At 35.7% G+C, this 20,837-nt stretch overlaps 1 protein-coding gene across 2 annotated transcripts in view; it reads left to right on the top strand.

The window, feature by feature from the left end:
* The window catches only part of CHD1 (chromodomain helicase DNA binding protein 1), a 53,542-nt gene that overhangs the window by 20,512 nt on the left and 12,193 nt on the right, over window positions 1-20,837 (top strand). For both annotated transcript variants that reach the window (XM_008630784.2, XM_017730482.1), the window contains exons 5-27: window positions 937-1,086; window positions 1,388-1,662; window positions 4,091-4,316; window positions 5,164-5,264; window positions 5,506-5,684; window positions 6,734-6,861; window positions 7,430-7,646; window positions 8,244-8,333; window positions 9,152-9,342; window positions 10,435-10,623; window positions 10,937-11,099; window positions 11,512-11,664; window positions 12,157-12,228; window positions 13,849-13,998; window positions 14,568-14,716; window positions 14,948-15,044; window positions 15,151-15,246; window positions 16,184-16,360; window positions 16,531-16,691; window positions 18,033-18,074; window positions 18,763-18,893; window positions 19,250-19,388; window positions 20,098-20,248. In XM_008630784.2, the coding sequence (XP_008629006.1) occupies window positions 937-1,086; window positions 1,388-1,662; window positions 4,091-4,316; window positions 5,164-5,264; window positions 5,506-5,684; window positions 6,734-6,861; window positions 7,430-7,646; window positions 8,244-8,333; window positions 9,152-9,342; window positions 10,435-10,623; window positions 10,937-11,099; window positions 11,512-11,664; window positions 12,157-12,228; window positions 13,849-13,998; window positions 14,568-14,716; window positions 14,948-15,044; window positions 15,151-15,246; window positions 16,184-16,360; window positions 16,531-16,691; window positions 18,033-18,074; window positions 18,763-18,893; window positions 19,250-19,388; window positions 20,098-20,248 (3,427 nt within the window). The remainder of the gene's footprint in view (window positions 1-936; window positions 1,087-1,387; window positions 1,663-4,090; window positions 4,317-5,163; window positions 5,265-5,505; window positions 5,685-6,733; window positions 6,862-7,429; window positions 7,647-8,243; window positions 8,334-9,151; window positions 9,343-10,434; window positions 10,624-10,936; window positions 11,100-11,511; window positions 11,665-12,156; window positions 12,229-13,848; window positions 13,999-14,567; window positions 14,717-14,947; window positions 15,045-15,150; window positions 15,247-16,183; window positions 16,361-16,530; window positions 16,692-18,032; window positions 18,075-18,762; window positions 18,894-19,249; window positions 19,389-20,097; window positions 20,249-20,837) is intronic.

Genomic DNA, 20,837 nt, shown 5'->3' with positions numbered 1-20,837 from the left:
TTGAGCTGGAAGCCCTCCCTAAAAATTCTTGTGGAGATGGGAAAACGACTTAAGTAGGTTGTCTCACAGCAAATTCAAGTTGAAATCCCTTAGTTAATGCACATGGCTTTTCATTTGGATTTTTGTGGGGTTGTTTTTGTTTTCTTTTTTCCTTTCCTTGGGCATGCTTAAAAGTTAGTATAGTTTTGATATTGATATTAATTAAGCTATTAAGATTGAATTTTCCTGTATAAAGTCAGAGTTTGAATCAAGGTACTGTACATAGTCTTTCCTGTCATGAAGTAAAAAATACCAGTTAAGCAGAAACAAGGAGATCCTGCTACTCAGTCACAAGTACTCATAGTACCTTGCCTGGCTGATGTGAGTTTAGTGGGAGCTTTTGGGAGCCAGTGCCACTCACCAGTTGCTGAAATTCATGTTTTTCTGTGTTTCTCAAATCTGCCTCTAGTATTTTTCAATTCTCATGTAAAGTTGCTGATTCTTCACATGGGCCACAGAGACTGTAGGCGTTAGACAATACAGGGCTCTCCAGAATACAACATGATAGGGCTTCATGATTTGAACATGCCTAAGTTCTGATGAATATGTGTCTTTCTGGGTAGACTTGCTAAGTGCTTTGTTTTCTTAATGTCACGTTAACTCATTTCTTCAAGCAGAAATTTATATAGAAATCTAGATTTTTGTTTTTGTTTTAGATTATAAATCTACCTCTTGAGAACGGAAAACATAGTCCAAATCCCTTTGATGCAATTGGGCATTTTTTTGCTTACCTAGTATTCACTGATGACAGTTTTCTGTCTCATCGACTGAAATAACTGTTACAAGATTTTATTTCTGTGAAGAGTCTTGAAATTACAGCAGATCCCCCATGGATGAATAACTGTTCTTAAAAATGCAACAACATGAAATTACTGGTTTGTCTTTCAATGTGTACAGTGAGGACTGGCAAATGTCGGGATCAGGGTCAGTATCGGGAACTGGTTCTGATTCTGAATCAGAGGAAGAACGGGAGAAAAGCAGCTGTGAAGAGAGTGAATCTGACTATGAGCCAAAAAACAAGGCCAAAAGCCGGAAGCCTTCAAGCAGGTAAGAAGCTGGGCATTTGAATGCTCTGGTACTATCTCTAAAAAGCAATTGAGTATTTACTACTACTGTACATGTGACTGAAAACAATAATACTTTTTGAGAAAAAAAAAGTACTTTTATTTTTAAACATACGTGATAATATATTAATGCTTTCTAGTGAATACGTTTTCCTGTCTGCTTTAAAAGAAAGCAGAGCAATTGAACATTCATTAAATACATGTATTCAGAAAGCAATGCAGAAGATTTTTATTGTTGTCCTTGTTGAAACATCATTGTTGTCCCATATCTTATTGCCTTCAAGAATTAAGCCAAAAAGTGGGAAAAAGAGTGCAGGACCAAAAAAGAGGCAACTTGATTCATCAGAGGATGATGAGGAGGAGGAGGATGATGATGATTATGATAAGAGGGGATCTCGTCGCCAGGCAACAGTCAATATTAGTTACAAAGAAGCTGAAGAAACCAAGACAGATTCTGATGATTTGCTAGAAGTTTGTGGAGAAGATGTTCCACAACCTGAAGAAGATGAATTTGAAACTATAGAAAAATTTATGGATAGTCGAGTTGGCCGTAAAGGAGGTATTTTTTTAAAGTGTTTTTTAAGATTCTTTTTAAGTTCGTGGTGCAACTTCAATGCATATTCCCAGCTATAGGTTGAAGAGCACTAGTTTTAAAGTTACAAAGAAGTCATACTGTTTCACCTCTCATTCATTCCTATTCCCATCTAAGTATTGCAGAGTAAAATACAGAAAAATTGCATACCTAAGTAGAAAATAAATATCAGGTGAAAGATAACTCTGTATTGCATAAATGCGCACCATATTGTTATGACACTGTTTGGACAGTTCAGTGATACTTGATCAATATAAATTATATACAGTGAAGCAGAGAAAGTAGACTAGACTAGTGGTCTGAACAGTGAAAGATGGTGTTGGCAAGGCTGAACCACTGAAACCATGATTTCAGTTACTTCAGTACAAATACAGAACAATGTGTGGAATGGCTACAAAAAATGCACCTAAAATTGCGATGGTATTTAGCAGTTCTGCTTTGTATTTGAGTCTGCAAGTTAAGATCATAGACTCATAGAATGGTTTTGGTTGGAAGGGACCTTAAAGATCACCTAATTCCAACTTGCCTGCCACTGGCAGGTACACACTCCACTACATCAGTTTGGTTGAAGACCCATTCAATATGGCCTTGAACACTTCCAGGCATGGCGTATCAACAGCTTCTCTGTATGTAACTGGGCAGCCAGTTATGGTGCCTCACACCTGTCATAGCAAAGAATTCTTCCTAATACCTAATCTAAACCTACTCTGCTTCATTTTAAAGCGAATACCCCTTGTCCTACTATTAAATGCCCTTGTCTGAAGTCCCTCTCCAGCCTTCTTACAGCCTTCTTTAGGTACTAGAAGGTGCTATAAGATCTCCCCAGAGTCTTCTTTTCTCCTGGCATAACAGCCCCAACTCTCAGCCTGTTTTCATAGCATAGGTGTTCCAGCCCTCTTACCATCTTGATGGCCTCCTCTGGATGTGCTCCAGCAAGCCCACATCCTTTTTATGGTAGGGGCCCCAGCCTTTTCAAAAATGAGGTTTATGTTTCTCCTTTTCCAGTTAGTGCGAACTTCCCTGGACCACCATGACCTCAAAAATTATGGTAGTTACTTAATGCTTAGCTATTTCCTCTGCCAGTTCCCTCAGGTCCTGTGGATGTATCTGATCTGGTTCCCTGGATTTGTGCACCTTCAGTTGCCTTAATTGGTCTCAAACCTGATCTTTTCCTAGAGTGGATGATTCTTCCTTCTCTCATTCCCTCCCTGGTTTGCCTCCTCTGGTGTGGCTGGGTCACTTGATTGTGAAGACTGAGGCAAAACGGTTGAGTACCTCAGCCTTCTCCTTGTCCCAAGTAACCAGTTCTCCCATACTTTGACTCTTAATTATAAAAACAAACACATGAAAAAACCCCACTCCAGCTCTGAGCCCTTTGCACTTCAGGGCTGCCTTTCTCTACTAGTTACACCTAGCGTCTGAAGTTATGGACCCCTCTCAGAACTTGTACTCTTCTTTCTCTCAAATTCCCTGTCCCATGCTATCCCATGCTATCCCATATCCTGCTCCAATGTGTGGTGTTACTGCTGTGGTGAAAGCCTTAGGAACTAAGCTTCTTTCATTCTTCCTGCCCAGATGATGTTGCTGCTTGTGATGCTTTTTGATGTTGCCTCTCTGTGACTTTGTCCGCTCCAGCAGCTTGGTGGGCTCATTTTCTTATCAACACCACTGAGATTAGCTCACTTGGTTAGAGCTGGGTGCTAATAATGCCAGGGTTATTGGTTTGATCCCCATAGGGGCTTAAGAGTTGGACTCCGTGATGCTTGTGGGTCCCTCCCAGCTCTGAATATTCTGTGGTTCTGTAACCTGTTCTCACCAAAGTGAGCCTATTTCCTGCTGCTAGTGTGCTGCAGCTACAATACAGTCTGTACTTAATCTGTATTTAATAATTTTTACCTGATAAGATAACAGAGGCAGGAAAAGTAACAAACTTGTTTAGGAAGAAGGAGGTTTATAGTATCTCTGTTAGTAGGTTTTTTCATGTCTTGAGGCTGACCAGACATAACATCAGATGGCATAATTTTATATGCTCAGAGATAAGAATAGTGTAACAGAAGATGACAAGCAGTGGAGCATTCCCTAGTGACTTCTTTAAAAACCAGGAATACTAGTAATAATATAAAAATAATAAAGTTCTTATGAGGAAGGATAAGATATTGCAGGTTAGATGTAGAAGTTTTGGTTGCTTTGTTTATTCTCTTGACAACTTGTGCATGTGTTAACATATCTACATCATAATTTTTCAAATGATAGTAATGACTTGAGTGCAGTAGACACTAGTCAAGTATATACTCATCTAAAATTACCACCAATTACTTTTTCTACTACATTTCTAACTGGTTAACTTCTGACAATGCACACTTACTCAAGTCATATGGTGTGGTTTCTTTCTCAGCCACAGGTGCTGCAACCACAATCTATGCAGTTGAGGCAGATGGTGACCCAAATGTTGGGTTTGAAAAATCAAAGGAGCCGGGAGAAATACAATATCTTATTAAATGGAAAGGTTGGTCGCACATCCATAACACTTGGGAAACTGAGGAAACACTGAAGCAACAAAATGTTAAAGGAATGAAGAAACTGGACAATTATAAGAAAAAGGATCAGGAAACGAAACGATGGTGAATTTTTTTATTTTTATGATACTTATTTTGAAACACTCTAGGTGTTCTGTTGTGTTTCTGAGACTTGTTACCTGGTTTTGAGGACATAACTTTGAGTGTCTGTGCAATGGGAAGACAAAAACTTTGAAAGCCAAAGTCCCTTTAACATGTTTTTGTAACATAATCCTCTGAATCTGATGTGTGCATGTGTGTTATAAATGGAGTTTTAACAAGATGGGTAGTGTTTAAAAATGAATAATAAATTGTACCTTTTAGTAATTTTTCTGTTATACTTCGATTGGAGTTCTTCAGGAATTGTTACAAGGATCAGTGTTTTCTTGGTGCATTAGCCATTTCAGGTTATTTTGAAGAATTCAGTTTTCTTGGCTGAAACCTGAGGTCAAAGCCTGGGAATAAAAACATGAAGAAATACATGTATTTTAAAGTCGCCTTTTTGGTATCCAGTTTTATTAGTATGTTTAATATAATCAATGAATGCTGGTGGGATTTTTAGCAACTAATCATAAGATGGACTGTTACAGAGTGGACCACCCTGAATACTATTTCATGAAAATAAACTGTAAAGTGTACTGCTTATCCAGAGACACAGCTACGACAGCTACCAGTTGTACTAGTCAAGCCACTAATGCAGAATACTTACTTTCTGCAATAAGTATTCTCAGTCATTAATGGTGAGGCACTTAGGCCAACCACTTTGTAGTGAGATTTTTTAAGTTGTTCCTTCAAAAAAGCTTTCCAGGCAAGATTCCTGGGATGATTACATTCAGAGCTATAGAGTTGCTGAATTTTCTTAGTTTTAGAACTATATGGTGTAATAAGTGTTGTAAATTAATTCCCACTCCAGGCTGAAAAACGCTTCTCCAGAAGATGTGGAATATTACAACTGCCAGCAGGAGCTTACAGATGATCTACATAAACAATATCAGATAGTGGAAAGAATAATAGGTATGTTACAAACTTGGGGACAGAAATCTATGTCAGGAATTCTGTATGTTCTCAATGCTCTTGTATTTGTAGGTAAGAAATGTAAAATGTTGGTATCACAAACTTTTTAATCCAAAACAAATCTTCAGGTAAAGAGAAGAGCTGTCAGACTGGCTGTATGGTTCTAGCTTCTGTTGTATTATTATCTCAAATGAATGTTTTCATACGGTATGCTGATCAGACCTCTGGTGCATTTTTACAGCTCATTCAAATCAGAAATCAGCTGCTGGTTATCCGGACTACTATTGTAAGTGGCAGGGTCTGCCTTACTCTGAATGTAGCTGGGAAGATGGAGCTCTCATTGCCAAAAAGTTTCAGGCACGCATTGATGAGTACTTCAGCAGAAATCAATCCAAGACCACTCCATTTAAAGACTGCAAGGTGAGTATGTAATTTGCAGTGGATTTATAATCAGTTGTACTGGATCTGACTGGGATAGGGTTAATTTTCTTTATAATAGCCTCTACAGTCTGTGGTTTAGATTTGTGACCTAAATGGTTTTGGTAACACATACTGGCTGTTGCTGAACAGCACTTGCACAATGTCAAGGCCTTCTCTGTGTCCTGTTGTGTCATCCCCACCATGGGGATGGGAGGGAACACACCAGTTAACAGCTGACCCCAACTGGCCAAAGAGGTGCTTGGTGCCATTTAATGTTTTACTCAACAATAAATTGCATGGGCTGAGCAGGGGCTGCTTGTTGCATGGAGATTTGCTGGTCATCAGTCTACTGGTGAATTAATGTGTGACTCACATTCTGTCACTTGTGAGGTTTTTTTCCTATGTGTTTTTTTGTTTTGATTGGGTGGGTGTTTTTCCTTCACGCAGTAGACTCGTTATTTTGACCCACAATTTTTTTCTCACTCTTGCCTTTTCATTTCTCTCGTCCCTCTGGGGTGGGAAGTGAGTAAGCAGTTGGGTGGCAGCTTGGCTGGTGGCCAAGTTCATGCCACCACATCAGTTGCAATAGTAAAAATGTGTTTTTTTTTTTTTTTTCTTTTTTTTTTTTTAAAATCCAGATATCAAATACATGCTATGTATTTTTTGGAAGCTTTTTCAGAACAGCAATAATGATACATAGTAGGATGTATGGACAATAGCACTACTGACAGTAGGTTTTTGTAGATGCCAGTCCCCTGCATTTTTACTAGCATTCAGAAATGGGTTTGTTTACTAATGTAGTTTATATTAAAAGAAAACTTTGAGTGAGTTAATATCACTCATGTTGGGACATTTAGATTAGAAATCAAACTGGTTTCTACTTGCAAATTACTTGGTGTTTCTGTATGGCCTAGATTACATCGATGGATAAAAACTAGAGTTGATGACCTAGTAAATACCTCCTTTTACTTTTTCTACAGGAAGATTTTTTGCCAACTTCAGTCAGTTACACTTCGATCATTGACTGATGATCAGTTTCCTTTTCACAGGTTCTAAAACAAAGGCCACGGTTTGTTGCACTAAAGAAGCAACCACCTTACATTGGAGGACACGAAACTCTAGAATTAAGAGATTATCAGTTAAATGGGTTGAACTGGCTTGCTCACTCATGGTGCAAGTAAGTATAGTCTCAAATTTGTTTGTTTGTAAATTGCAAGCATTTGTAAAGTACTGAAATGCTTTTTTCTGTTTGGTGGTTTGGTTTTTTATTTTTGGAGACTTTCATACTGTAAACTCAAAGTAGAGGTCTGAAGGGACTGGTTTTGCTGTAAATAGTACCAAAATTATCATTACATGGCCATTCTCAACAAAAAACAGCTGTGTCATTACTTTGCTTTTAGTTTCAGTGGAATAAGTTGTATTTTTAAAACAGCCAACAAACCTAAAACAGTAAAACCAGAAAACCCAAACATTTCTGGAATGTCAACATTAGTATTAAACTTTTTAAATTAGACTCAGGAGGTCTACTTGCAACCTTTTTGTTAATTTAAGGGGATAGTACGGGTGGGAAGTCTTTTTTATGGAAAAACCGTGTAAATAAATTTATTCAAAATATGTAGTAGCAAAATCTTGAAAACTTTTATGAGTGGGTTTTGTGGTCAAAAGATAATAATTTCTTCTTATCCAAACTACTTTCCCCATCTCCACACCTCCCCTAAATAGTTTTGTTTCTTTTTTTTTTTTAGGGGCAATAGCTGTATTCTTGCAGATGAAATGGGTCTGGGTAAAACAATACAAACTATTTCTTTTCTGAACTATCTGTTTCACGAGCATCAGTTATATGGGCCTTTCTTGTTGGTTGTGCCACTTTCTACATTGACATCTTGGCAAAGGGAGATTCAAACCTGGGCTCCTCAGATGAATGCTGTAGTTTACTTAGGAGACATAACTAGCAGAAATATGGTGAGTATTTCTCCTTGTCATTGGAAGTCTTGTACATAAACAAGACTCACTTCATATTCTTATCATCTGCGTATCTCAAATATTTTGGTTGGGACTGAGCAAATATTTGTTGAAGACCTATGTCCTTAAAATGTGAATTGAAAGCTTAGATTTTGATGTCACGTGAATGTGTGTGAGAGATTGCCTTTCTGCTTAATAGTGAAGAGAATTAAAAATGTTGTCTTGCATTTGAAAATCAATTATCTTCTGCCATGCGATTACTTAGGTGGATATAGTGAAAATAAGTATGTAAGAAAGCCAGTCATGATCTTAGTTTATTTCCTGAAAGGTTGTCGGTTTGTTTTCTTAATGTTAGTAATCTTACCCATTAAAGTAAAAAGTTCTTGTATGTTGTGTATGTGTATATATATATATAGTGTGTAAAGGTATGTGTGCATATATATATGTGTATAAAATGTTACATATGTGTGTGTTGTCCCTCTGTTTTGTTAATCATATTACTTTATGCTATTAAATATCTACATTATTGCAGTACTTGAATTGATTCCAGTCAGAAAGACCTTTTTTCTGCAGCTCACAGTTTGTTTCTTTTTGTAGATAAGAACTCACGAATGGATGCATCCACAGACAAAACGATTGAAATTTAACATACTCTTAACAACATATGAAATTTTGTTAAAAGATAAGGTAATTGCACTTCTGTGGGGAGACAAAAATAATTTCCCCAATATAGAATTCTCTTTAGACTTGCATGTATTTGGTTTATGGCCCATTAAATTTATGGCAAGTCTGATAGTTTTTGCTTTTGAAAGTACAACAGTGTATAGTTTGGTGTTTTGGTTTTTGTTTCTTGTGGGGGCTTTTCTTACTTTAAGCACTTCTGGATTTTATGTATATGTGGTGAAGCTTTCAGCCTTTTCCCATTTTGTGAGGTGGGTAACAATTTTGTTCTTAGTTTTTTTCTTCTTAGTTTGCTTGAAATTCTCATTACTGTAATGATCTTCTCCCAACTTCATGCTCTACTTCTTTGCAGACCACCATCACGGAACTTAAACAGAACCCGATCCTTAGCCCCAGATATGATACAAAACTAGGAAATCCCTATAGTTTTTCTGTGATACTGTGCATACAGTAGTATGTTTACATGTATTAATACAGTCTCTGTAGTGATAGCACACAGAGTTATTGTTAATCCTAACAGCATGTGGAAATTGATACAGATATTCAAGAAGCAGAACATTTTGACTTTGTTTACTTCATGTGGGTCAGACTTCTGGGCATCTTTTTAAATAATAAATTTAATTTATGCTTTCTTGGGATGACTACACAGCTTTTCATTGAACCTGGCAAATGTAAAAGCCTTAATTAGTACTAAAAACATATAGCTGTTATTTTATTACAGTACACCAAGAAATTATTGGGTTTATAGCTTGATTGTATAATGTGGGAAATTATGTAATGTGTTTATTTGAATAATGTTTCCCCCCTTCTCCATTTCTTTTAAGTCATTCCTTGGTAGCCTGAATTGGGCATTCATAGGAGTTGATGAAGCTCATCGTTTAAAAAATGATGACTCTCTTCTGTACAAAACTCTAATAGACTTCAAGTCTAACCATCGTCTTCTTATTACTGGAACCCCTCTGCAAAACTCCCTCAAAGAGCTTTGGTCTTTATTGCACTTCATCATGCCAGAAAAGTAAGAAAGAGTTTTTTGTCAAGTTTGTTACAGCAAAGTAGTGTAGTGATGTGAGAATCAGTAGAAGTAGGGAATTGTACTGAAAGATAGCTTAAATATCCTATATAAAGTAAATGCCTATATCTTTTCATGCTGCGTTAGTAAGTAATGCTGGTAGAAGTTGTCACCTTTTCCCATTTTAGCAGTGCATAAAAATGATGGATTGATGTATAGGTCAGAACCTGGAAAAAAGGCTTCATCTTAGTTTAAGAGGAAAGCCATATAGATTTGCTCTGGGGGAAGAAGAATGGAATCTTTCTTGTGTTAGTACTACTAATAAAAACAAATTTGTGTCAAGATGCCAAATATCCTGTAATTCAATTAGATAGCCGGTTTTCCTGTATGTTTTGCATATGGTAAAATATGTGTTGACTTGATTTTGTACTGACTTGTTTAAACCTAAGGTAAACTAGAGCTCATGTGTGAAAGCATGTGTTCCTGTCATACATCTTGTAAGTGCTAAGCACCATAGCTCTATTTAGTTTGAGCTATGGATTATACTGACTTCCTCAGAACATTACAAGCAAAGCCACTGAGGTTGGGCAGCCATTATTCTTTTGTTTGATCATAAAGTCTGTTCTCCAACTCTGTTAGTCCAGACGATTGCTACATGTCAACTAGACCATACAAGCTGCAGGACATATTTTAAATAGATTCTTGTTCTCTTGCACACCCTCTAGACCTGGAGCTGGCTTTTTATGCTGTCTTGACAGAATATAATAATGGAATTTTCTGCAACCATCTAGACAAGTGTCCTTGCAGAAAAAGAAATCATTGCATTTCCATGGTGGAATTGAAAGTTTTCATTCTGTAGACATTTTTGGAAAATTCCATTCTTTTGTTTACAGGCACAATATCTGGGATTTCTTGGGGGATGAAAGTTCAGAAATTGGATTAAACAGAAGGCAGTGGGGAAGAAATCTGAATGTTTATGTGGTTTTGTGGTATATTTATACATGTTCTGTGTCTGTGTTACCTTTCTTCCTGAATTTTGCTTCGTCAGGTCACTCACAGTATGTCACTATTTTGCGCTCATATTTTATTATGTTGAAGGTTTTCCTCATGGGAAGATTTTGAGGAGGAGCATGGCAAAGGGAGAGAGTATGGTTATGCAAGTCTTCACAAAGAACTTGAACCATTTCTGCTGAGAAGAGTTAAAAAAGATGTAGAAAAGTCTTTACCTGCTAAAGTGGAGCAAATTCTGAGGATGGAAATGAGCGCATTGCAGAAGCAATACTACAAGTATGTACCAACTCTTTGTGTATTCTGCTGTTTTAGTGATATGTCTACATACAATTTACTGAATTACAGTGGTTTCTGTACTGTATAGAAGTTGAGGCTTCTATAGGGTTTCTCAGCAATAAAATTCTATGAAGTAAGGGCTCAGGAATTACAGTGGTCTAATGTCTGTTCATGTAGTTTCTTTTGTTTGGTGTATTTATATATACTTTTGGGAGATACGTTTACTTTTTAGCTTGTTCATTTTGGGAGCTTGCATCTGTCTTGCTTCCACATATGGTTAGAAGTTACTAATATTGTACATTTTATTTCATAGGTGGATTTTAACCAGGAATTATAAAGCCCTTAGCAAAGGTTCAAAAGGCAGTACTTCAGGCTTTTTGAATATCATGATGGAACTCAAGAAGTGTTGCAACCATTGCTACCTCATTAAACCACCAGATGATAATGAATTCTATAATAAACAGGAGGCCTTACAGGTAATGTCACTTTTTATTAAAAAAAAAAAGAGAAGTTAAACATCTGTAGTTTTCACGGAATTTTATAGTGCTTTGGCAGTTCATTAGTTCTTATTGAAGTGTATTAAGGAAAATGAGGTTTTCCACAAAATGTGCATCGTGGGTTTTTACAGTCAAGTATTTTTTGATTCTTAATTGGAACTGAGTAATTGACAGAGAATTGACTAAATAAATATGCCCAGTTTTAATTACATATTATTGTATGGATGTTTTAAACTGTAAGATTCTTCAGAAATGTCAGAATTCGGCTTTTATTTTTCTGCCCACAGTAACAGAAAGAAAAACAAACTTCAGATGAATGTCCAACATACCCCAGTGTGTATTGGTGTTGAGATTAATTTACTTTGCAATATACATTTCTTGGTTTTTGCAGCATTTAATACGTAGCAGTGGGAAACTAATCCTTCTTGACAAGCTACTGATTCGTCTGCGAGAACGTGGCAACAGAGTCCTGATTTTCTCACAGATGGTAAGGATGCTGGACATCCTGGCAGAATATCTGAAATATCGTCAATTCCCATTTCAGGTAAGAAACTTGCTGGTAATAGCAGCTAAGAAGTTTTGATCTTGAATATTAAGAAAATCTTTTCTTTACTGTGAGGGTGTCAGAGCACTGGAACAGGTTGTCCAGAGGTTATGGAATTTTGTCTCTTGTGGAGGTCCAAAAGCTACCTTGGCATGACCTTGGGCAGCATGCTTTAGTTGTCCCTGTCTGAGTAGGGGATTTAGACAAGTTGACCCTCAGCAGTCCCTTTCAGCTTTGTTCGTGATTATGTGACCGTTACCCCTTCAATTAAAAAAAAGTGGAAGAAAATGCATTCTTTTTCTAGAAGGGGACTGGCTCTATGATGAGTGTTATTTTGAAGTAAAACAGATGAACTAAAAATTATGTGAGCTGTTTATTTACTTACTTTTTTTTCCCTTCACATAACAGTTTCAGCAGCTGACAATTGAAGTTGCTCTGATTTTGAATATAGTATAAAAATTATTTTTTAACTGTAGTTCTCAATCTCTTTAGAGACTTGATGGATCAATAAAAGGGGAATTGAGGAAACAAGCACTGGATCATTTTAATGCAGAAGGATCAGAGGTACAGTATTTTTTTCCTGAGGAGTCTGTTTTAATTTTTTCCCAAGAAGTACAAGACGACATTGCACAAAAAAGAAGGGCTGAAAAAAGTGAGGAATATATCAGTAAGGTTGGAAACTCATTGCTACTGCCTAGAGTATAAGGTTTATATAACCTTTTTTTTTTAGAAGAGGTTTAAGTAGAAAACATATAAGTTAGGAAAATGGTAGCTGATTGCTCTATAAATGCTGCAGAATTTTAACCCCAGCTTTGTTCCTCTGTAGAATTTAATAATGTTTACAGGAGTGCTGAATTTAAGCAGTTAGCATCCAAAAGTCCTTTGGCAATGGGCAGAACTAACTTCATCTATCCTTGCACAAATGATCATGTCTTACTCGTTTCAAATACAATTTCTGTTATCTTCATTTGTTGCCACCTGTTTACATGCCATGAAAGAAATAGTAAAGTACTGATTTATAGCAATTCTTTGTGAACAACCTGTAAGTATGTAGCCATCTGTTACAATTCTTCAGATTCTGAACTGGAATATTTGTACCTTATTTAGCACTCCTATTATGCAGGTCATTGCATACCTTTGATCACTTTAAATCCTTTGTCCTCCACTGGCAGATTTGGGGGAGGGGAGGTTGGTTGGTCATTGGTTTTGGGGTTTAGTTTGTTTGGTTTTTTAATTGGTATTTGAAGATAGCATTTATTAGTTGCTGCTGAGCTTGTTTCTGCTTTGTGGAGGGAGAAGGACTGAACTCCATGTTGAATACAAAAGCTAACTCTTTCAGATTTCTTTCATGGACATTGTTGACATTTTCTGAAATCTTAGCAGTTACACTGTACATTTTTTGAGATGAAGAGGAATTTAAACCGTGCATTTCTAAAATTGAGGCAAACTCTTCATTTGTGCTGCAAGAAAAATAATGCTCTCAGTTGTAGCTTTTATTTCCTAAAATTTCGTAACATTTTGGAGGGGATTTTGTAGAGTTTTGTATTACTGAGCTAAGGGCTACCTGGAAATCTTTCACACAATTCTCAGGACTCTTTCCATATTCTAATGTTTGCTGTTTCCTGTTAACTACTGAAAATTTGGTTTGTTTGGGTTTTTTTAACCTGTTTTACTTTAGCTTAGATTTCATATGTTGTTTTTTTGCATGTCTCAGTTTCCTTCTACAGTATTTCATAGTTATCTCTGATTCAATAATTTTATATTGTCTACAGGTTTTTTTCACCATATAGGCTCAAGTACTTTCCCTGCTCTGACATGACTGTTTAGTCTTGCAGGGCTTGGGGCAGGGAGGGTGGAAGAGGGTTTTTGTAACATTGAAGGCCTTGACAGTAAGATTTTGGTACTTTTTTTTTGACCAATCTGTTTTTTTTTGGGATGTCTTGCTCAGTGATCCTCATCTAAGATACTGCGTCCTTTAAACTGTTGAGAAGTCAGCAACTTTATGAAAGAAATTGGTAGTCAGCATTTGCTTTATACTTAAAGAAGCTTTAAACATAGAGCAATTGTGGATTTGGTAGTAATATGATTTTGTAGTCTGTACTACATAATGCATAAAGTATATTGGTTCCTTTAGGAATATTACAAATACTGTATATAAAACTATTTCTTACTTTATGATTTCAGGACTTCTGCTTTTTACTGTCTACCAGAGCTGGAGGATTAGGTATCAACTTGGCATCTGCTGATACTGTGGTTATATTTGATTCTGACTGGAATCCACAGAACGATCTGCAAGCACAGGCTAGAGCACATAGAATTGGGCAGAAGAAGCAGGTAAACACACTCAGTTTAAGCTCCAGCCCTGAAGGACAGTTCTGTACATCAGCTGTCCACTCTCTGTCTGCACCATTCAGTTCTCATGTATTTTTGTGAATAACGAATACTTTCTGCATATGTCCAGAAATGTTACTAATGCTCATTTCTTTTTTCCTAAGTTTCCGTACAGGAAGAAATAATATGGCAGCTGTGGTATTTGGGTGGGAGAGGGAGAAGAGTTGTGGACTTGTCAGTCTCACATGTCTACAAAACAACTGCTACATCAGGCATATCCTCCATGCTTAAATATTCTAGGTCTCTACAGGATTGTTTCCTTCTTACAGAAGACATACAGTAACAATTAGAAATATGACATTATTTCCTGTGGCAATGCTTGTGCAATGTTACTGAAGTTTATAAAGAAAGGTCTAAGACTTTATTTGGGTTTTTAAAAACGTTTCTGTAAAGACTGTGGTAATATGATTAAACTAGTATTTCACATTTGAAACACATTAATAAGTCAGAAGTTATGTAATGAGGACTGAGATTTCTGCTTCTAAAATCTTTTATTTTTTAAATACACATAGGTTAATATTTATCGACTAGTCACAAAAGGATCAGTAGAAGAAGATATTCTTGAACGAGCCAAGAAAAAGATGGTGTTAGATCATTTAGTAATCCAGAGAATGGACACTACAGGGAAAACTGTGTTACATACAGGCTCTACTCCTTCAAGGTACATTTGTGTTTTTTTCTATACCAACTTACCGTTAAGAATATTTCACTTGTAAATAAAAGGCGAAAAATAAGATGCAAAGTCTTTGTAGATTTTTATTTTCATATTAAATATGTATGTCAAATATATGAAGAGTTTAACAGTAAAAAGATAGCTAAATTGACTATGATTATGAAGAACTTTTCCAAGTTAGTAAGTTAAAATGTTTTTCTGAAATATAATTTATTTCAGCTCAACACCTTTTAATAAGGAGGAGTTGTCAGCAATTTTAAAGTTTGGTGCTGAGGAACTTTTTAAAGAACCTGAAGGGGAAGAGCAGGAGCCTCAAGTAAGTAGCAATTAGTAGTAGTCCTTCTGGACTAGACAGATAAAACAGCCAAAAATATGTACGAATTATTTAATTGTAAAGAATTTTTACTTTTTTAAATCCTCAGGAAATGGATATAGATGAAATTTTGAAGAGGGCTGAAACGCGGGAAAATGAGCCAGGTCCATTAACTGTAGGAGATGAGTTACTTTCACAGTTCAAGGTATGGCTCTTTTCCCGCCTTCCTGCCATATTTATACTTTCCTTTGTAAACAGTACTATTTCTCTTCTATGTATTTATCTCTATCTCTTCATTCTTTGGAAATAGATGCCTCAGTAAGTCAACTCTGTACCACTTTCTAGTAAAATGTTCTTCACCTATACATGATACCCACCATCAGTATAAAAAATTAAAAATACTTTCTGTATTTTGATAATAAAATGAGATGTATTTATGAATGTGTTAATGATTAGAATTCTAATTTTGTGGTTTATGGACTGCCTTTGTATTAAGCAGCTGTAGTATCATTAAATACAGTACATTATATTCTTTGTGTTTCTTAGTTGATCATTTCTGCAAGTTGCTTTTAGCCCTAAAGTCAACTTGGAATGCCAGGTGTTTTAAAGTGTTGTCAGTTAAATATATATGTACAAAAAAAAAAAAGGCAGAGCATGATATATTTGTTTAGTTAAGGAAATTATTACACAGCTCTCCTGCTAATCGCTTATTCACAACATATTTTGATATCTGCATGGTATTAATGTTTGGTTAGTTTTATATTATTATAGTTTCACATTAAATCAGGCATTCAAATGTTGTTAGCCCTATTTTGAAGGAAGTTAAATAACCATCATACATGTGTGAGGGACATGATTCTCCTTTTATCTCATCTTAACCCATGCTGAAGGAGTCTATCTTTCCTAAATGAGTAAAAATACTTTCTTTAGAGACTGTTTCATGAAACATTTTGTATTTATAAATTTTATATATAGCTTATAATACAATAGCATATATATAAAAATAGATAAATATGTAATTACATTATATGCATAAAATATGGCATCTGTAACTTCATTTTCCTAAAATAGTAGTTGATCCGTCTTTTTCAAATTGTGTCGTGTATTGATTTGATGAAAATATGTACATTTTGGTATACAAGGTGGCCAACTTCTCCAATATGGATGAAGATGTTATTGAGTTGGAACCAGAAAGAAATTCAAGAAATTGGGAAGAAATCATTCCGGAGGTCCAGAGGCGAAGAATAGAAGAGGAGGAAAGACAAAAAGAGCTTGAAGAAATATACATGCTTCCAAGGATGAGAAACTGTGCAAAACAGGTGTCTCTTGGTTCTGACTGAATTGTAGATCTGTGTTGCTTTTGTGTAGTTTGTTGCTTTTTGGGGTTTGGGGTTTTTTTACTTCCTTTTCTGAACACATTTTTTTGACAGGGCAGATAAAACTTGCTTGTATTTGTTACTGATACAGCTTGCTTACTCTGGAATTCCAGATCAGCTTCAATGGCAGCGAAGGGAGGCGCAGTAGAAGCAGAAGGTACTCTGGATCTGACAGTGACTCCATCTCAGAGAGAAAAAGGCCAAAAAAACGTGGAAGACCACGAACTATTCCTCGAGAAAATATTAAAGGATTTAGTGATGCAGAGATTAGGCGGTAAGATATGGGAGGACATGCATATTTAAAGGGCCAAGAAATTACCATTATTATTATTATTAATAATGTTATTACTAGTCTTGAAAGTACAGCTGATAATCTGTTTTTACTGAAGTTCTTTGAAATCTTTTTACTCTAAGCATTTAATGTTTTTACCTTGTGGTGCTGACATAGTGAACTGCCATAGCAAGAATTTGAACCATTTTAATGAGGTATAAAATTAGGTTTGAAAAATACTCATGATTGATTTAAGTTTTTTAATTCCTGCAGCCTGTGAAGGCAGTATTTTCACTGGGTGGTCACTGACAGTGATTTTACAAGGGGTGAACTTTTCTTTAAAAAGAAATGAGCAAATAATCTGCTTTCTACCAATTTATCTTAAAACCTGTGGTGCTGGTGTTAATCTATTTGGTGACAAATGAAAACATTTGATTGGATTTTGTTTTCTTTTTACACTTCTTGGCACTGTAATTGAATTGTTATATCCTGCTTTTTTAAAACTAAGAAAATATAAAATCCTGTTTGAAACTTGTACTATTATTGGTCCCTTCTGTATATGCTAAATATTTGCTGAAATACTGTTTTGGTAGGAGGAGGAGGAATTCCTTTTGGTTAACATTTTTGGATTTGTGAAATGCTACTTGCTTCTGAAATTCAAGTATGCATGTTTCTCTAAAACGCTGTAAAGTTCTCAGAGTATTTTTTTAGAAGAAAAACTTCAAAGATCTTTTTTGGCTTTCTGTCTCATCTAACAGCGGGACAAATTGGTACTTTTTTCAGGGCTATTCTTGTGCTTGCACAAGTAACTTCGTTGTTAAAGAAGTCTTCTTTCTTCTTTTATTTATTTATATTTAATTTATTTTTATTTAATGTCCTTTCTTTTCCAAGTATCTCCAGTTTCTTTCCATCACTTAGATATTTCAACAGAGAGTATCTTTCGTGTCATTTTCTGAAACCTTCCAACTATCTGTTGGAGATTGCTCTTTTTAATAACTGTGTAACTACACATAACATAATGTCTGAAATCTTGATTTACTGTAAATCCATATTCAGTTTTCATTATTAGATACATACAGCTGCTGAATCCTCAGTCTTGTGAAATTAATAAAGTAATTTCTGAAATCAATTGTATCTTCTATTGTTTTATTTATATCAGTTCTTAAACCCATAAAACTGATTTTGTTTATCTGAACATATGAAGCTGCTCTACTCTCTACGTTTTTTTTCACCCGTTGTCTATATAGCATTATACTAAGATTTACAATTGTATCAATACAAGTTTAAAACAAATGTTGTTTGTTAAGCATATATTTAAATAGCAAAATTATTTTCTGTTACTAGGTTTATCAAGAGTTACAAGAAATTTGGTGGCCCTCTTGAGAGGTAAAGTTGTTTGATTATTATTTGTGTGGCAACTTGGAATCTCTTTTTTATAAAAATTAGAATGTACCATGAAACTAGGCAGTCGGGGAAATACATCATCTTGAATATATGTGACTTCAGTGTAGTGTCTTCCATTTCTTTATGTATGGTGTGTGTGCAAACAGCCGCACAACAGACCTTGCCATTTGGAGGAATACTTCCTTTATATTTATCTGCTGACTTGTTTAATCTTCCTTGGTAATAATCATTCACTTGTCATGTTTGATAGGCCTGTTTCATGAAAGCCTATCAGTGTATCCACTCTGACTGTCAAAGTTACTTTTGCATTTTACATATTGTCAATTCTCATTTTTAAGCTTCTTTCATTATTCCTATTTAAGAGAAACTTCCCATCCTTAAAAATATTTATAGTGCATGTGATGATATGATACATATATATATGTATGATTTAATGATTCCTTTTCTTTTCTAAAGAAATATGTAATAACACTAGGGTTAGGCTTCTTTACAGTGCTTGTTGTATTGTCCTCATACCTAAATCATTTAGGGTTTTCTTTCTTGGATCACAATTGTACATCAAATAGAAAACACAGGTGACTGATAATTTATGTGATCATTTCTTTAGTTTTGAAGTCTGAAGGAATCATTCATAACCAACAAATAAAAATGAGTATTTTTTTTATTACAGGCTAGATGCTGTAGCTAGAGATGCTGAGCTAGTTGATAAATCAGAGACAGATCTCAGACGTTTGGGAGAGCTTGTACATAATGGATGCATTAAAGCCTTAAAGGACAATTCATCTGGACAAGAGAGAGCAGGTGCAGTATTCAGGGGGCTTGAGGGGACAGTGTCAAGAAGAATGAGGTACTCTTGCACTCTGATCATAACAGAAAACAGTTTTGTTGGGAAAATGTTGAGGTGTGTACTGGATGATTTAAAAACCCCAGGGTTATAATAAGGTGACTTTTCCCCCTTTCTGTGTGTGACTTACCACTGAAAAATGCAGTAGGTTTTTGATTTGCTATGAAATTTAGAAGTACTCCTGTTATGTAGCGGCTTTTTAATTCGAACATTTGGTTAAGAAAAGGTCATGTGGTATAATTGTTTCCTTTACATTTTTCTGATGCTATTGGTAAAGGTGAATATTTTAATAGCTTTTATCATTTATTTTAAGGAGGTAGACTTGGGAAGGTTAAAGGCCCAACATTCCGAATCTCAGGAGTGCAAGTAAATGCAAAGTTAGTCATCTCTCATGAGGAAGAGTTGGCACCACTGCACAAATCCATTCCTTCAGATCCAGAAGAAAGAAAAAGGTATTGATTTTTGCGTTTTTTTAAGGGAGTAGTAATGCAGAAAACTTCTCAAGTCTTACTAGCATTTGTTTTTGGCAACTTTGACTCAAACACTCTAAAAGCATTGTCTCTCTATTCGCTTTAAGAACTGGCGGCGGTAACCTGCTCCACAGCTGTACTTCCTTTTTTCTTCCTTTGCCATAGAAGCCAGTAACAGCTTTAACCTGTCAGTTGTATTCACTGGGAACTGTGTTCAGTTGCTAGTAATAATTAGGACTAGTATTCAGGCTTGCTAAGGTGCTAAATGTGTCATCTCTGCTTGAGAGGAGTGTCAAAGTGCAGCAGTAGTTGTTCGAACCGCTAAACTTGCCGCCTTGTGTATTGCAATTCCTAAGCTATCCACTTAGTTAGAACACTTGGATGATGATTTTTGCTTTTATTCATGGCTGGCCGATTTTGTCACACAGCTCATGGCTACAGACAGATGTCTGTTCTTCATATTTTAGTCTTACTCAGCTTTAAAACACATTCCAGTGCTGATTTCAATAAATATTTTATAGAAATACTAAGAAAATATTATGATAAATATTTGGATTAATTTCTTAAATTTACCAGCATTTTAGCAGAAAAAATAAATCTAGTTACATTACTTTTAGTATGTTCCCTTCCCCCTCTCTTAAGTTTCAGATGTAAAAATCATTTTTTTGTCATTCTAATATATTTCTTCTAGATATGTCATCCCATGCCACACCAAGGCTGCTCATTTTGATATAGATTGGGGTAAGGAAGATGATTCCAATTTGTTAATAGGCATCTATGAATATGGTTATGGCAGCTGGGAAATGATAAAAATGGATCCTGATCTCAGTTTGACACATAAGGTATGTCATCTACAGTAGTTTATCAAGGACTATTTGCTTTGGTAATGATGCTGCTAAGTAGAGTTACTGAAAGAGCTTATTTTATGATAAATGAAATTGCAGAAACATTATATGTCAGTTGTACTTTATACTATCCTTCTTGTGGTATATTACTAGCTTTTAGGGTCTTGAGTATTTTGAAGTACACATTCTTGCAGTCAGTTGTGTCTCCATATTCCCATGTGGTTGGCCCTGTGTCATTTGATTTTTTTTTCAGTCTTCTCTATTTCAGATGTTCTGCTGTTGTTAATTCTGTGTTCTTGATCTTTTGAGAAGGGCGTTTATTCTAGAGATTGATTTTAGTTTCTCCATCCCTGCTTAATCCCCAGGTTCTTCAGCTGGAGCTATCTTCCACTCCCAACACTAAGAGTAGCTTTACTAGAATTAGTGCAATAGCTTCTTAGCAATAGTGAGCAGCAAATACTGAGGAAAAGCCTGGGGTGAAGTAAACTTTGTGACAGTGCCAACAACCTATAGCTTTGGGATTTGAGGAGCCAGGTTTATGTCCAGATTTGTTTAATAATGATTCCTACTCCTGCTTTTCATTAAT

Source organism: Corvus brachyrhynchos, unplaced genomic scaffold (genome assembly GCF_000691975.1).
Source record: "Corvus brachyrhynchos isolate BGI_N302 unplaced genomic scaffold, ASM69197v1 scaffold33, whole genome shotgun sequence".
Lineage (NCBI taxonomy): Eukaryota > Metazoa > Chordata > Aves > Passeriformes > Corvidae > Corvus > Corvus brachyrhynchos.
Note: the sequence above shows the minus strand (reverse complement) of the source record. Positions and strands in the feature narration are given on the sequence as shown.